At 40.5% G+C, this 16,681-nt stretch overlaps 1 protein-coding gene across 2 annotated transcripts; it reads left to right on the forward strand.

The window, feature by feature from the left end:
* The first annotated feature begins 310 nt into the window (after nucleotides 1-310).
* b3galt6 (UDP-Gal:betaGal beta 1,3-galactosyltransferase polypeptide 6) lies at nucleotides 311-16,589 on the forward strand. 2 transcript variants are annotated; one of them, XM_073031915.1, is made up of 2 exons: nucleotides 311-421; nucleotides 11,694-16,589. In XM_073031915.1, exon 2 carries the CDS (start codon nucleotides 11,728-11,730, stop codon nucleotides 12,718-12,720), a length of 993 nt encoding a protein of 330 aa, XP_072888016.1. In that variant the 5' UTR covers nucleotides 311-421; nucleotides 11,694-11,727; the 3' UTR covers nucleotides 12,721-16,589. The 2 variants fall into 2 exon arrangements, with proteins under 2 accessions (XP_072888016.1, XP_072888015.1); XM_073031914.1 differs by lacking the exon at nucleotides 311-421 and adding an exon at nucleotides 1,127-1,304.
* Nucleotides 16,590-16,681: the final 92 nt, after the last annotated feature.

Consider the following 16,681-nt stretch of genomic DNA (forward strand, 5'->3'; position numbering starts at 1 on the left):
GGCTGAAACATCGACTGCACTTTTTTCTATCGATGCTACCTGGCCTGTTGAGTTCCTCCAGCATTTTGTGTGTTTTGTGAAAATTTCTCCAGACGTACTGTGGAGAGCATCGTTTTCTATTATTCTGTATTGCACTGCACCGCTGCTGTAAAGTTAACAAATTTCACAATCTATGCTGGTGATATTAAATCTGATTCTGATTGAGTTGCTGCAGCATGATTGGTTGATAAGATACTTGCATTAATGAGCAAGTGTCCAGGTGTACCTAATAAAATGGCCACTGTGCAATTGCATTTGATTAAAAAAAAAGCCCAGAGGAAGTTTGCTATGTTACCTGTGATGAACTGGTTCAGTTCTGTGACACTGAGGAGTTAGGTGTGCATTCCTTCAAGCATGAGTGGCTGAGGAGGGAACCTGAAAGGTATGTAAAAGTCATGAGGGACATAGGTGGCTAGTAAGAAACATTTAACCAATGGTGAGGTTTTTTAAACCAGAGGATGTTGATGTAAGTTAACAGTAGGAGATTTAGAAGGGATCTGAAAAAGAATTTTTGCACACGGATGGAATCTGAAACATTACTTGAAGTGGTAGTGGAGGGAGGGACTCTTAAACATTTCCACATGAATTACCAAAGTTACGGATGAATTGATGGAAAATGAGATTGGAATTGGTAATCACGAGGAAATCTGCAGATGCTGGAAATTCAAACAACAACACACACCAGCATTTTGTGTGTGTTGTTGTCGGAATTGGTAATAGTGGCTGAAGGACTGAACATGAGTTGAAGGGCCTATGTATGAGACAGTCATACAACAGGCCCCGCCATCCCCCTTTTTGCATGTTTGTCTTCTACTTCTGTTGAAAGGTGCTCAGATCGAAGAGACGATTGTTTTTTTTTTCTCTCCCCTTCCCTGTTGATGCTACTTGGTTGGTTAGGCGATTTCTCCCGTCCTGTCCGTGTGATGTCCTGCCCGGTCCTCCCGGTCACCAGGGGAACCGAACCAGCCTCTGCGCTCTCTGCGAGTCCTCCCGGCCGCTAGGGGAGCCGCTGAGCCCCGCGAGCTTTCCTCCTGGGGAAAGGGGGCGGGGCCTGGGGTGGGAGGGAGGGCCGAGGGGTGGTGCCACGTCACTGGGCCGCTGCCTGCTGCGGGGATGCTGCCGGGTGCTCGTCGCGTCCTTCTTCAGGGGTTGGGGCCCAGGAGGTGGCAGCCGCTGCCGGGAAAAGCGCAGGACGGAGCCGCTTGGACTTCCGCGGGGTTGTCGCCGGCCTCACTCGGTCAGGAATCAATGGAGCGGTGAGCAAGGTGAAGTATTGCCTTCGTTTCAGCAGAACAGACAATTCCGTGTTGACAAGGACAATAATATTGAAATTTGCAGCCTTGGTATTAATACTGCACTATTGTGCTGTCATGAATAATAATGTCTTAAATGCTTATACTGCATTACTGTAAACATTATTTAACAGCCCAATTAATAATATTGCAATATCCTAGTTGTATAATACTGCATTGCTTGAAATGATGCCTCACTTACTTTAATAACTGCATTGTCCTGATGAATATTACATTATTCTAAATAATATCACGTTGCCTTAAGTACTGCATTATGAATTTTTATTAAATTATAAGCTGTATCAACAGGACCAGTTGTTTGCTTCCCATGTTTAATTACCCTTAACACAAGGTGGTAGTCACTACAATGAACTGTGGTGGTCTTCGAGTGAAGTGTTTCTACAGTGTTAATCAGTTTGAAATTCGTGTGTTTAAAACAAGCAGTGATGAAAGAATAGTGATAGATTTACAAGTTAGGATGATGTTCCTATACTCTTGCTGCCCTTGACCTACTGGGGGGGGGGTGGTGGTTGTGGGGGGGGGGGGGGTTTAAAGCAGCCTCACTAACTTACTGCAGTACTTGTAGATGGTACACATGATGGCTAAGATGCTATCTGACATTCCGATCAAACAGGCTGTTGTGTCCTAAATGGTGTAAGAGCTGTTTGAATATTGGAACTGGACTCTAGCAGGTGATGATTCTTTGGAGGTGTGGAGACTTGGCCACTGGGTATATTTAAGACAGAGGTCAGAGCAGATTTGGCATTAAGGATTGTCGGGCTAATACAGGAAGCAACAGATCAGCCCTGATAATTTTGAACAGTGCAGAGGGTTATACTGTTGACTGCTTCTATTTATTATATTCTAATCCTGACTAGCAAAGAGTATTTTGTCACAATCTAAACTGTATCTTAATACTTCAGTGAAGTGAAGACCAATATCTTGAATAGTGTGCTGGCTAAATCTCTTTTAAGAATAGTAAATTCATTAATTTACCATTGCAGTGTATAATAATGTTATAAGACCAGAGTAATCCTGAATCCCTGCCTTGTTCCACCTGTTCACATCTGCCTTGAGCTTCATTCTTCGCTTTCACCAAGCCGTCGTCTTCCCACCCAGTTTGTCTTTCAAATGTCTTCCTTTCCTCCCAAGGTCTCATGCAGAAATTCTGTCCCATTTCTGATATTTGTATTTCTTAAATAAAGAAATCAAAAATCAGCTTTATTTGTCATATGTACATCAAAACATAGTGAAATGTGATGTTTTCATCAGCGACCAACACCGTCTGAGGATGTTTCTCCCACCAGACACACAGTTGTCATATTAAACCACATTTCCCCAGCCATGTAATCTCAAATGGTCCCTCTAATCAGACTGTTTTACTCAGCAGCAGCAAATTCTCAGAATCCCTTTAACTTGTTCCTTGTCTTCCAGAGAATAAGCTTTCTCTAAAGAATTCAAACCCGGCTTCTGTTTATTACATTTCTAATTTGCTTCCTCACTCTCTCCATCTTATCCAACATTCTCTCCTGCCTCTGGCTTATCGTTGTGAGATTTCCACTGTGGCTCTGAAGTTCTGAAAGGTGCCATCTTCCATGAACCTTGTGTTTGCACTCTGTTGTTCCATGTCTAGATATGGTCAGGTTCACATCAAGCATTGGCCATGTTCTCCTCTGGCAAAGTATTTTACTATGTCACAGTTGTCTCAGGTAGCAAAGATAATTCCAGAGGTCTTTGCGTTCCAGTGTCCCTGAGCCTATCTTTGTTTTATCTTCTCATCCAGCAATGTATGACATAGACCATTTTGTCAGTGAGACATTGAACTTTCCTCTATCGAGTCCATAACTTGTCCAGGCCACCAAATCAAACCTTAACTCAGGGTTCCCAATGTGTGATGTCTGTGGATCCCTTGCTTAATGACATTGCTGTATGGCATAAAATGAAGCTTGGCAACCTCTGCCTTGGCCAAATTTCCCCTTGCTTTCCTGTTTCCTCAACATTTTGCCTTGGGGCCTACTCCTAATCCCTCCTTAGGGCCCAATATTAGCCCTTTCTACAAAACTCGCCCTTGATACCGTGAGATGAGACCTCCAGGCAAGAAAATCAATGGCTTTCAAAGTTCAAACATAAATTTATATAATATTTGATAATAAATTTATCATATGTTACCATATGCTACTTGAAGATTAATTTCATTTTCACGGGGGCATTCATCGTAGGCACGAAGAAATGCAGTAGAATTATTTTTTTTTAAACTACACACAGATGGACAAACAATGACATGCAAAGGAAAGGAGCCTCTGCATTTGGTGCAATACCTGTCAGTCATAGCAAAGTACTGCCTAGAAATAGGCCCTTTGGCCCATCTAGTTCATGCCAAACTATTTAACCTGCCTACTCCCATTGACCTCTTTGTCCTTCCTTACCAGAGAAAAGAGAAATTTAAACCAAAAAAAACAACTGCAAATGCTGGAATCGAAAATAAAAACATAAATGCTGGAAATACTTCGGTCTGACATTAATTCTGTTTCCACAGATCCATTCTAACCTCCCTGAATATTTCCAGAATTTCCTGCTTTTATTTTAGATTTTAGAGAATTAGGCAGTAGTCTAGATTAATGTATTCAGTAGGATTTATTAATGTATTTCATACAGCACAGCTCAATGCTGTTTGGGAATATTCAGAAATAATAATCTGGAGAGTGCAGTGTTGGGTGTGTTCTAACATGCACAACCTTTCTGTCCTTGCTGCCAAATCTTTCAGCATCTTTCACTGGAATCAAAAACCGCTGTGTTTTTGAATCTCCAGTCATATTCTGCTCCATCTGAGCACTGAAGCTGTCCCAGTTGAAGTTAGTACAAAAAAAGTCCTCTGCCTTTGGTGCAAAACTTCCCCTTGTCTGTCCTCACCTCTACTGTAACAGTACCAACCTCAGAAGCCCCTCTCCATTAATTTTCTGGAAATGTCCATGCTGGTAGCTAGGCTATCTTGCTATGTGGCATTCCTCTTTCCCCTCAATCTTCAAGGAATCTTGTGCTTCCTTATTCACCCAAGAGTATAATGTTAGGTTCTATGTGTACAAGATGGCCTTCATCTTCACTGCCTCCCCAAATGCATCTATCATTCCTCCACATCATTGCTCTCAAACTGTATATCTGGTAAGTAGTATCTGCTTCAGACCCTATACCAAACACTGATACTGTCCTTTTTCCTGGTCCCTCTGCTGTTGAATGGCCTGAGTAGTCTTGATATCCCATTTGACCCTGAGCTAAGCTTCATACATCAGAAATGTCACTTGCTTCCAGTCCTGGTAGATACTTTGCTTAGTGCCTCTGATCTACTGTGAAATACGACTTGCTGAAGCAAGTGCAACCACTGTCTCGCATTTGGTGATGTGCTGTATTGAATAATGTGACTGCTGCATGGAATACAGATGTTTAGCTGCTCTGAAGACTGTTATAACCTTGTGTTTTGGTATTGGATTACCAGATCAGATCACATTTAATCACTATGTTCTTGTGCAGTGTAGCTGAAAAATTCAGCATCTGAACCACTCTGCTCATCAGTCTAGCAGTGATGTGACTAGTGAGGTCATTCTTTTCATGACTGTATTAATTGTCATGAGCAGCAAGCTGGAAATGCAATAATAGCCGACTGCTGTACATAAATTCTGAAAGGATTTCCTAATGTTGCTGTGGAAATGTTCTGATTTAATTAGTGTCCCTCTTGTCATGGACTTTTATCAATTTTAGCGATGTTGACTCAATATCTAACCTATGCATATTCTGGAATAGGTGCAAACTTTTCATTTGAAAAGAGATGAGATCAGTGAGGTTTTTATCAGTATTTAATGATCTAGGCTAATCTATTTAAGGTGACCATGGTAGCATTTGTTTGACTTCTGTTACGGTGATCATTGTGACCATGTAAATGTAGGATGGAATAGTTTACAGATACAAATGTTAATAGTTCATATGCATACAAGCCTGATTTTAAAAACAAAGTGAAATGATTTTTGTCCCTTTCCAGATTACTGTTCCTTTTGTCTCGTATTTCCCTTCCAGATTCTATTCAATCTCTGAAACTGGTCCGAGTATCAGGTTGGGGTTGGAGTAACATTCTTCCGCACCCCCCCCCCCCCCCCCCGCCGTTATACATGAGGGGGAAGAAATCCAGATAAAGGCTGCCCCTTTTCCAGCTGCTAACAAACAAGGTGGCAAAGGCATTGAGCTCATCACCTTGTCATGTGCAATTGGCATTTGGGATCTTTCCGTGTCTTTGCTTCATGTCCTTCATTGGTAGTGATAGGTTATGTACCCACGAACCTGATCACAGGCATCCTCATGGCACGGTCAGGTAACCACAACATATCATTGAACCCTTTCATAAAACACTCTCACTCACTGAGACCCTGCCTCCTCTCCAGTTCATTGTGGATTTGTGCAGTGATCTATTTTTATCATGTCAGTAAATTCTTGGTGCTCTAACAAACTGAGAATCTATTTTCATTTGTGTTAAAATGGCCTTTTGCATTGGCAGATTAGCTGAACAGGGTGATTTGAAACTCCAGTGTTTGCTCTGTTACAGCAGGGATTTCAGAAGATGTTTGTTGGCTGTAAATGTCTGTTGGTATCCTGTGACTATGGGAGATGATGTGTTTATAAGTGCAACGCAGTCTTATTTCCACATTTCCTTGGGAAGCTTCCTGGGAGGGGGGGGGGGGTGGGGGGAGAACTGCCTGTTAATTAAAGCTTGCAGGTCCTTCACATTAATCAGGAAATCAGAGGTAGCACAAAATATCCTAAAATCAATTTCTCATTCTTTTGCCAAGATAATGGAAGCAACCATACAATGGGTGTAGCCCCTTAAATATCATTCAGAGTGACGTTCATCTGGGTGCATTTGAAGATGGATGCAATAAAGAAAAAACATTTGGTCAAACATTGTCCCACATAGTCTTTGATCCTGATGGTTATTCTCAGCAAATGTTGATCCAGTTTATTTTTAAAAAGATTTGCTTGGCTAGTAATTAACCACTCATTCCACACACCTGCCAACATTTCTAATCTTAGTCAATATGTCAACTCTAATTCCATGCTGACTGCAAAAGATTAATGGCTTCTTTACCCAGGGTTTTGGAGTTATTTTCCAGTTTATTGTAATCTGTTTGGTAAAGGTGATTTACCGGTAATCCATCCCCACTGAATTCCCAGTTGGGCTAATCAACATTATTATTATCACATACTTGGCTTTGTAGTCCTGTGCCTTGTTCCAGTAATCTTGATGATTTGAATAACAAGTCCAATAAGCAGCTTGGGGTGGAGTTTAAAAAAATTAGTCAGAAATGTAGTATAATAGCCTCGGAACAGTACCTATACTGAAGGGCACACTATAAATCAAGATGTTGGGCTTGTCAAAAAGTACTGCAATCAAAGAGATGCTAACTATATAAATTGGCAAAATGAAATTGGCAGTAGTAGCTTTCCACACATTCAAAGAATGATTTCTGAAAGTAACACTGGGGAACTCAGTGAGCAGACTATTTTAGCTTTGGCATTGAAATATGGTTAATTGATTTCTTCATAAAGAATCCCCCAAGGAAAAAATGATTATACCACAGTGGAATTTCAAATTCAGTTTCAGAGTGTGAAACCTGTGTCTGAAGATTGAGTTCTAATTTAAATAAAGGCAATTACAGTGGTATGAGGACAGAGTTGACTAAAGTAGATTGTTAAGGGATGAGATGGCAGATATTTGTAATTCCCAACAAAGATATTCAGTTGAGGAAGAAACTTTCCATAAGAGAAAGTTACACTGACTGTGGCTAACAAAGGAAATTGAGTATGGTATAAAATTAAAATGGTGTTCTCTCTTGGTCAGACTAATGGTTGACTAGAGAATTAGGATACTTTTTTAAACTAGCAAAGGATGACGTAAAATTGCAGAGAGAGAAGATGGAGTAGGGGAGCAAATAGAAGGTGGATAATAAGGTTACCACGGAGATGGTTTTTTGTAGACTGAAGAAGAGTTGGCATTGATCTGATAGAGGTGTTTAAAAACCATGAAGGGCAGAGATAAAGTAGATCATAAATGTGAGAAGGTATGCAGATGCTAGAAATTCAAAGCAACACACACACTGCCAGTCAGGCAGCATCTATGGAAATAGATGAACGGTCAATGTTTCAGGCCAAGACCAGACTGAAGAAAGAAGGGGGAAGATACCAGCACAGAGGGGAAAACGGTGAGAGACAGTTTCACTGAACTCCTGTTGCAGAGAAGATTTAAACTTCAGGGTAGACATCTCTCGAAGAAGTAGCTGATCAGTCTGCCAAAGGCAGGGTAGAATAAATCTGGAGGGCAAAAGTGTAAGATGACGGGAAATATTTAAAGAGGCCCTAAGGGGCAAGATTTTTCTCAGCAGGGTGGTGAGTGTTGGAGCAAGCTGCTAGAGGAAGTGGTAGAGGCAGATACATTTACAACTTTTAAAAGACATGTAGACATCTTCATATACTGTACCTGCATGAATAGGATATGGGCCAAACATAGACGAATGGGACCAGCCCGGGGTCTGTCATGTGCAGACGATAATAATAACTCTGATTATTTACAATCTTTTAATTTCAAGTCAGCCCGCTAAAGTTGAGGACGAGATCCATTTTGATTTTTGTATGTTCTCAAATGGCTGATGGGGCCAATGTGGCAACTTCAGACTTGTGTTAATAACATGGATCAAGTGGCAGCCTACTGTGGACAAATTAGTTGACGATGCAATGAGTAGATTGGCAGGTTGTGAGGAGGAAGCAAGCAGACAGCCAAGGGCAAGTCAGTAGAAATGAAGATGACAGATTATAATGCAGGAAAATATTTAATCTACTTTGAGGAAGAAATAAAAAGTGGATTATTAATTGGAGTGAGATTAGAAAAAATGTTGCAGTACAAAGATCTGGAGGTTCTAGTACTTGAAATGTTGGCATACAGAACAGATGATTAGGAAGCTAACAAAGTTGGCTTAAGTAGAACATAAGATGTAGAAGCAGACTTGGTCCATTTGGCCGATCAAATCTGCCCTGCCAATTCATCATGGCTGATCCAATTTTTCTGTTAGCTCCAATCTCCTGCCTTTTTCCTGTATCCCTTTATGTCCTGACTGATCAAGAATATATCAACCACTGTCTAAAATATGCATAAACGTCATCTCTGCAGCTAACTGTGCAAACACATTCCTCAGATTTGCCACTCTCTGGCAAAAGAAATGCCCCCTCATCTGTTCTAAAAGGACACCCTCTATTCTGAGGCTTTATCACCTGGTCTTAGACTCTCCCACCATAGGAAACATCCTCCACATCCACTCTAACAAGGCCTTTCACCAATCAATAGGTTTCAATAAGGTCACCCACATTCTTCTGGATTCTAGTGAATACAGGCCTGGAGCCATCACTTGTCATATGACAAACCATTCAATCCTGAAATCATTTTCATGAACTTCCTTTGAACTCTCTCCAGTTTCAGTGATAATGGGCCCGAAGCTGCTCTCAATACTCCAAGTGAGACCTCGCCAGTGCTTATAAAGTCTAACATTACATTGCTTTTATATTCTAGTCCTCTGAAATGAATGCTAATACAGGCAGTCCCCAGGTTACGTATGAGTTCCGTTCCTGAGTTCGTCTTTAAGTCAGATTTGTACATACAACAGAACAAGTACATCTGGTATTATTTAGCATCAGTTAGTAAAACGTTTGTCTTGGTATATGGTATATTTTACCTTTCTATGCATATAAAACACTTAAGAAACATATGTATTCCAATAATTAAACCACTGCGTTGCTTAGTAATAATTGTAGCTTTCATCAGGGCAGGGCATTTCACATTCTCCATTATTCTCACTTTATCTGTTATCCTTTAAAATTGTTCCAATCGTTGACCGACTGTAGCCTAACACTTTTCCAATGACCGACGGCGTTTCACCACTTTCCAAATGTTTTATTATTTCCACCTTATTTTCAGTCGTGATTGCTTCCCGTCAATGGAACAGAAATACTGCGGGCGGTGGGTCCCAAGCTGCACTGTTTCCCGAGGTCCGCTGGGTCCTAAGGACCACCACACTGAATTCCCCAGGTCCTAAACTCCACCGCACTGAGACAGGCTAAATGGGACAAGTGGAGGCTGTGCTGGGTTTGGATATTTGATCCTCCACAATATTCCACGTGGCAATTTAAACTGGCGGTGGCAGGTTTTTTTTTAACGAGGTTGAGTTGCGAGCTTGACATTGAGTTGCAAGCTCGACATCAACCTGGCATGGGAGCAGTCTGTCACTAAATTGAACTCGGGAACCTCTGTTCTTGAGCCCGGCGCTGATCTCACTGCGCCACCAGCTGACCGGAATGGGGGGGGGGGGTCAGGGTGAATCTTACTAAGAAAAATTTAAACCAAATACAAAGTTAACACCCAACACAGTGTCAACGGCAATGATTTAAAATGGCATATGGTGTCGCGATCCAACTTAAAATGGCGGACGACATTCTCCTTCCTCGGTTCATAAGTACGAGTTGTTCATAAGTTGGACGTTCGTAACTCTGGGACTACCTATATTGCATTGGCCTTCCTCACTACAGACTCAACTTTCAAATTAACCTTTTTGTGCCTGTTTTTTTTTTTTACTTTCTCCATTCATAACATGGTCTAACCTTTTCTTTCTACCAAAGTGCATGACCATACACTTCCTGACACTACTCTATCTGCCATTTCTTTGCCCATTCTCCTATTCTAAGTCCTTCTGTAGCCTCTAGAATCTTTTCTGTAATACCATGGGCTCATAGCTTGTTAAGCAGCCTTGTGTGTGTGACACCTTGTCAAAGGCCTTACGAAAATCCAAGTACACATCAGCAACCAATTCTCCTTTGTCTATCCTGCTTGTTTCATCAATGAATTCCAACAGATTTGTCAGGCAAGATTTTCCCTTGAAGAAATCATGCTGACTGCGGCCCAGTTTATCATGTGTCCCAGTATCGTGAGACCTCATCCTTAATAATTGACTCTCCAACCACTGAGGTCAGACTAACTGGCCTAGAGTTTCCTTTCTTCTGCCCCTCTCCCTTCTTGAAGAGTGGAGTGACTTTTGCAATATTCTAGTTCTTCTGGAACCATTCCAGAACTTAGTGATTCTTCAAAGATCATTACTAATGCCTCCACAATCTCTTCAGCCACCTTTCTCAGAACCTTGGTGTGTACACCATCTCATCGAGGTAACTTATTTACCTGCAGATCTTTAAATCTCCCATGAACCTTTTCTAGAAATGGCAACTTCACACACTTAATGATACGGGCACCTGGAACTTCCACATTCCTGCTAGTATCTTCCACAATGAAGACTGATGCAAAAGACTTGCTCAGTTTGTCTACCATTTCCTTGTTCTCCCATTACTACTCCAGCATCATTTTCCAGTGGTTTGATAACACCTCTCACCTGTCTTTTACACTTTGTGTCTGAAGAAACTTTTAGTATCTTAAACACAAAGTACACTGCAGATGCTGTGGTCAAATCAACATGTACGAAAGCTGGATGAACTCAGCAGGTTGGGCAGCATCCGTTGAAATGTGCAGTCGGTGTTTCGGGCCGAGACCCTTCGTCAGGACTCCTTCCGTATCTTTTTCCATATCATTGGCTAGCTTTTGTATTCTATCTTTACCTGAATGACATTTTTTAGTGAGTATTAAATGGGGAAGTTCTGATTAAATTTTACATAGTTTAGATATGGATGTGCATGCATTTGTATACAGGCAGAAAAGGCAAGAGGAATTTCTCTGAAGACCCTGAATCTGTGGAATCCTCTATCCCAAACTGCTATGAAGGTGAGATTGACAGGCCTTTAAACACCAGTGGGAATCACAGGGTGAGAGCAGGAAGATGGTATTGAAGTTGAGGATTTTATTAATTGATGAAACCAAATTGAGAGCTAATTGGTCTACTTGTACTCCTCCTGTTTCTTAGATTTTTATGCAACAATTTCTTCCAAAACTGTTAAATGTCTAATTGTAAATTAACAATTCAAAATGATAAACTGTCAGACAATTTCAGGTTTCTAAGAACACTTGTTTTACAAATTGTGAACAAGGTTATTTAGTCAATTTCTCAGTGTTTTATTTCCCCGTCCCTTTGGCTAACTTTTAGTGATGTTTTGTATATAAGCTGATACTAAAAAGGTTAATTTGGCAACAAGTAATTATCTTCAGAGCAATTACTAAGAGACTATGTTAAAAGCTGTGTGTTTGCTATAAAAGGTTAGTAACAAAAAGAAACACTGATAATATGGAACAATCATGTTTTTCCTGTTATTAAATCACCTTTTTTTTCCTCCCTGTAGCTGAAAGCACTCCAGAGATCCAAACACCTTCACAATGAATCTAGCTCGACTTTTCTGTCGTCACAAAACAGCCCTTGGTATTGCCACTCTATCCTTGTTTGCACTGATGTTGCTCTACTTGGCTAAATGCACCTCAGAGACATTGAAGTCTCCGGGCTTACCACATGGCGTGGAAAGACGAGCGGATGATCAGGGTCACAGCAGAGCCAAAGGTCTCTCTGCCTTTCTCGTACTGCTGATCACCACAGGCCCGAAGTATACCGAGAGGAGGAGCATCATCAGGAGCACGTGGCTGGCCAATCGGGACCCGGAAATACTCCCGTTCTTTGCCATCGGCACCAGTGGGCTTGCAGCAGAGGAAGTTCAAAACCTGGAGCAGGAAGACAGTCGGCATCACGATCTACTGCTGCTCCCAGACTTGAAGGACTCCTATGAGAACCTTACTAATAAGATTCTTCACATGTATGCATGGGTGGACCAAAATGTGGATTTTAAGTTTGTCCTGAAAGCAGATGATGACACTTTTGCTAGGTTGGATATCATTAAAGAAGAACTGAAGGCAAAGGAGCCTAAGAAACTGTACTGGGGTTTCTTCTCTGGACGAGGAAGAGTTAAGTCCACTGGAAAATGGAAGGAGAGCAATTGGGTACTGTGTGACTATTATTTGCCTTATGCTCTCGGGGGTGGGTATGTTCTATCTGCTGACTTGGTGCACTACATTCGAATTAACATTGATTATTTGAAGGTATGGCAGAGTGAGGATGTGTCATTGGGTACTTGGCTGGCGCCAGTTGATGTCAAGCGCCTGCACGACCCACGGTTTGACACAGAGTACAAATCGCGTGGCTGCAACAACAAGTACATTGTGACGCACAAGCAAAGTATTGAGGATATGCTGGAGAAACAGCAGACACTCCAGAGGGAAGGAAAACTGTGCAAAGAAGAGGTAAAAGTGAGACTCTCGTATATCTATGATTGGTATGTCCCACCATCCCAGTGCTGCCAACGAAAAGATGGCATACCCTGATGAACAACTTGGCCCTGGCGAGGAGGAGTCAGCGAGACCTATTCAGAATGATGGAGCGGATGTCAACGCAGGAAATTTCTCTTTTTAAAAAAAAAAAGGGACTCCCATCACTTCTCAGTACTTTGGGAGCACATTGGTCTTTTGATTGCAAGTCTGGGATTTGCACTTGAATAAGTATTTTCTTCCAAAAAGCACAAAATTGCTGTTCTTCCTGATCAGAGTTGAGAATAGCACATTGTAGTGCCAAGGATTTGGTCCATGTCTAACTACCTTCATGGACAGGATTTGCATTTGCTCAATTTCTGGGTGCAAAAGGTGTCCTGAAGAACACCTGGTGTTCATTAATTGAACCAGTCACTACAGAGAGGCCCATGGGTCCTATTGTACTTGTATTTAATTGCACAAGAGTCTAAAGCTCTGGAATTTGTCTAATTCAGCAACAGTAAATGTTAATATATTTGTGTGTATGCATCTGTATGTTAACTAACAGTTTCTTCGGGTAAAAACCTTTGGCTTGGCTCTGAGCCTTGAATTTTGTCAATTTCTTCTGGTCCATTTATTATAAGTTTGAATTATCCCTTTTCTGACAGTAAAATTTGCTACAATTAAGATTGGTTTTAAGCTCAAAGCAACACATTGTCTTTTAAAAAAAAAACTTGGAGGCAGGGATAACTTGCATTAAAATGTTACAATAGGGAAATATTATCAATATGTCCAACTAAATTTGCATGACAAATGCATTTTCTTGAATGTTGCTGTTGCATGATTTGCTGACATTATTCAGTTTTACTCTTTGACCAACTGCGGAATTGATTCATCTTTAAACTGCAGCTCTGCTGGACTTGGGGTTTTAGATGGGGGGGCACAATGGTTTGCAGTCTTTGAGATTTCACTCTCCCATAGAGTGTACTCAATTCTCTGGAAATGCAGGAATCCACAGTAAGAATCCTATTGTGTAGGGTTTGTGCTGTGATGGTTTTCATTGCATGGAATCATAAAATTCAAAAGGCTGATAATAGCTTGGGTAATTATGAAAGTGTTATTGTCAAGTAGCATTTTGGGAAAATTTTGATTCAAATATTATAACAGGCTTGCTGAAGAGAACACATGAAGACATAGCAACAATTTTTAAAAGCTAAGCACTTTCTATAACTTGTGTGGGTGCTAAATGATTTTTCAAAACTGTTGCAGTCTCGCAGCATTTGGTAGGGTGCATCAGTTTGATGCAGGCTGAAATGAGTTTAGTTTTTTATGACTGTTGGCAATGTCCAAAAATTGAAGTGTACTTTTCTTTCAGTAACACCGTTTACTATTATCTAATCAAGAGCATGCCCAAGTTGTAGTCCATTGACCGGTGCAATTGGAATCGTGAGTCCAATGCAGCAGATGACCAAGGAGCCGCAGCACAAAACCAGCACCAATTGAAAGTAAGATCTGGTCAGTTGCCCTTTCATTAGGCAGTGGGTAAACAGATGTGAACATGCTCCCTGTGAAGGCCTAAACTGAGTTTACATGTAGTGCAGAACTCTAATCAGTGATCATTTCAAAAACATAGCTAGTAATTTTGTTGAAAGATGGGTGGCAATGCTATTTTGGAATTTGTTTTTTTCATTCTCCTCCCCAATTTCGATCCAGAACCATCTAATAATTTTTTTTGTTGCTATTTTGATACCTTATTTATGCCAAGAAGTGTTATTTATTGATTAGTGGGAATACAATGAAAATGGCCAGGTTCAAAGGGAAAGGTTTTCCTTCAGAACAAAAATAGTTCTCAATAGGAGAAATGACGTGTGAACTAGTGGTACAGTGTGTTTTACAAACCTTGTTGGAAGGAGCATTTTTCTTGAATGTAGATCTTTGAGTTTTTAAAATTAAGGTTAATACTTGCTCTAAATGTGTTTTTGCTCCTCCAGGGAGGTTTTGTAAATATGGACCCAGTTCTCACTATTCAGGCTTTTGAAAATAAAGTATGTACCAATTTACCTTGTACACAGTCTTGAGCCAGCCAATGTACAATATACCTCCCATGTGGAGCTGTCATTCACTGTGCCATTAGTTTGAAATTTCCTCTCTGTAAAATAGAGTAAGCTATAAGAGTGATAAAATCAAATGTAACTATTTATTTTCTGTAAAACCTGGAAATCATTTTGTAATTAAAATGCTGGTTAATTGTGCTTGATAAAACCTTCCTTCCATCCAGAATGACAACGAGAGAAGTAACATTTTTGCTAGTTGGATCACCTCGTATTAAGCTTGCTGTGGATGTTTACCTTATTTGGGCATTACCTTTCTTTAATGCCTCTGACATTTCAGCAGAAATTGCCAATAGAGCTATTTCCCTTGCAAACACACCTCCATTCAATGGAGGCTTTCGTATTTCAGCAGCTGTGCAGCATCTCTAATGCACTCTAAAGGATGATGATTTACTGGAGACAATGCCAAGATGTACACCATTGCTGTAACTTCCACCTGGAATCTCAGCGGAAAGGGAACAATGATGTGTTGTGCTTGAATGCTTCCATATATGGATTGTAATGGAGATTTTGCATCAAAGAATGCTGAGCTGAAAACTGATCTCTTGACAGATTTGTTGTGCATGAATGAGCTGTTGGAATTGGAACTCTTATTTCAGCTGGATTCAGTTTTTTAAAACTATTAACCTTGCCTCTGTGTGCATGAGTTCTTGCTGTCTGCTGAAAATGCACACTTCCCCTTTCAATTAATTGAAAAACCAGTACTTGAAGTTTTCCTTGGACATTCTCTATGTCTATTGTAGAGTTGTAGTAATGCATTTGAATTTTCAGTGTAGTATAAGTATAGAAGGTTAATGGTGCATACCAATATTTAACCTTTAATGGTACCACAATTTGTGTATGCATTTCAATCCAGGGAAGGTAATAAATGCATTTTTAAAATATTCTCCTACATTATCAGTATTGTTCATTAATTAAAGTCAATGGTTCTGAACTGATTGAAAGTTCCACTTATTCACACTTAATAAAATGTTTCTTGCCCCATTAATGACTGACAGGGGCACAGAATGCTTAATTGTCAGAGTTGGGGCAGTTTGTGGATTGTCAGGGACTGGTAGCAGAACTTGGCAGTCAGGGCAGCTGATGTGCATATTTTTTTTCTTGAAGATCAAACTAGATGCTGCATAAAGAAAACATGGAAAAGGAAGTTTTAAACCAGAAGCATGGTCTTTTTCTCAGGTTGGGAACTAGTGATTTTTAAATCACTGAAGTATTCTGTGATATACAATGAACTGATGCAGTTCCCAAACCTCAGAAATTAGTTACAATTTGTATATAAAGGAATACAACTGGACATACTTTCTAAGTTTAAAAATCCCATAGTTATCTAGTATCTTTGTATTTCTTTATTGCTCATGCAGTTTATGAAGTCCTATGCAAGTTCTAATTTTGTCCCTAACATGTAATACCTTCTGTATTCAATTTATTATCTATTATTTAGATTTCACCCACATGCCCCCTTCCCAAATCTGTTGAATACTGCTGAGTTTCATGCCCTTCTGGGCTGTCGGCATGTTGCTCCTGCTGCTGTATACGTCACTCTGTATGGGATAGGAGGTCTGCCTGTGACCAGTGCATGGCCGTGACCAGCAGTCAGCTAAAACTATACCAACTTGCTATGCCCTTGGTTAGTTCCCTGTACTCTGGTCACTGTACTTGGGGGGTGCAGTGTGAAGTAAATCTGCTTTGAAGCAAATTCTACAGACGTATTAATGTATTATGCAGTGACTTTTAATGAACAAATTTAAAATGTCATGCGTTGTCTGTTGGAAAATGTGACAATGATGTTTAAATGTATGGTGATCAGTAATTAAAACATATACACTATGATGGTTATTTTTGGGTTTTCGTTATTCCTCTGGCTTTTCCTGGTGAACACCACTGCCACCTTAACCTTGAAGGCTGTGGGTATCTGATCCATTGGGGCA

This window comes from Hemitrygon akajei, chromosome 29 (genome assembly GCF_048418815.1).
Source record: "Hemitrygon akajei chromosome 29, sHemAka1.3, whole genome shotgun sequence".
Lineage (NCBI taxonomy): Eukaryota > Metazoa > Chordata > Chondrichthyes > Myliobatiformes > Dasyatidae > Hemitrygon > Hemitrygon akajei.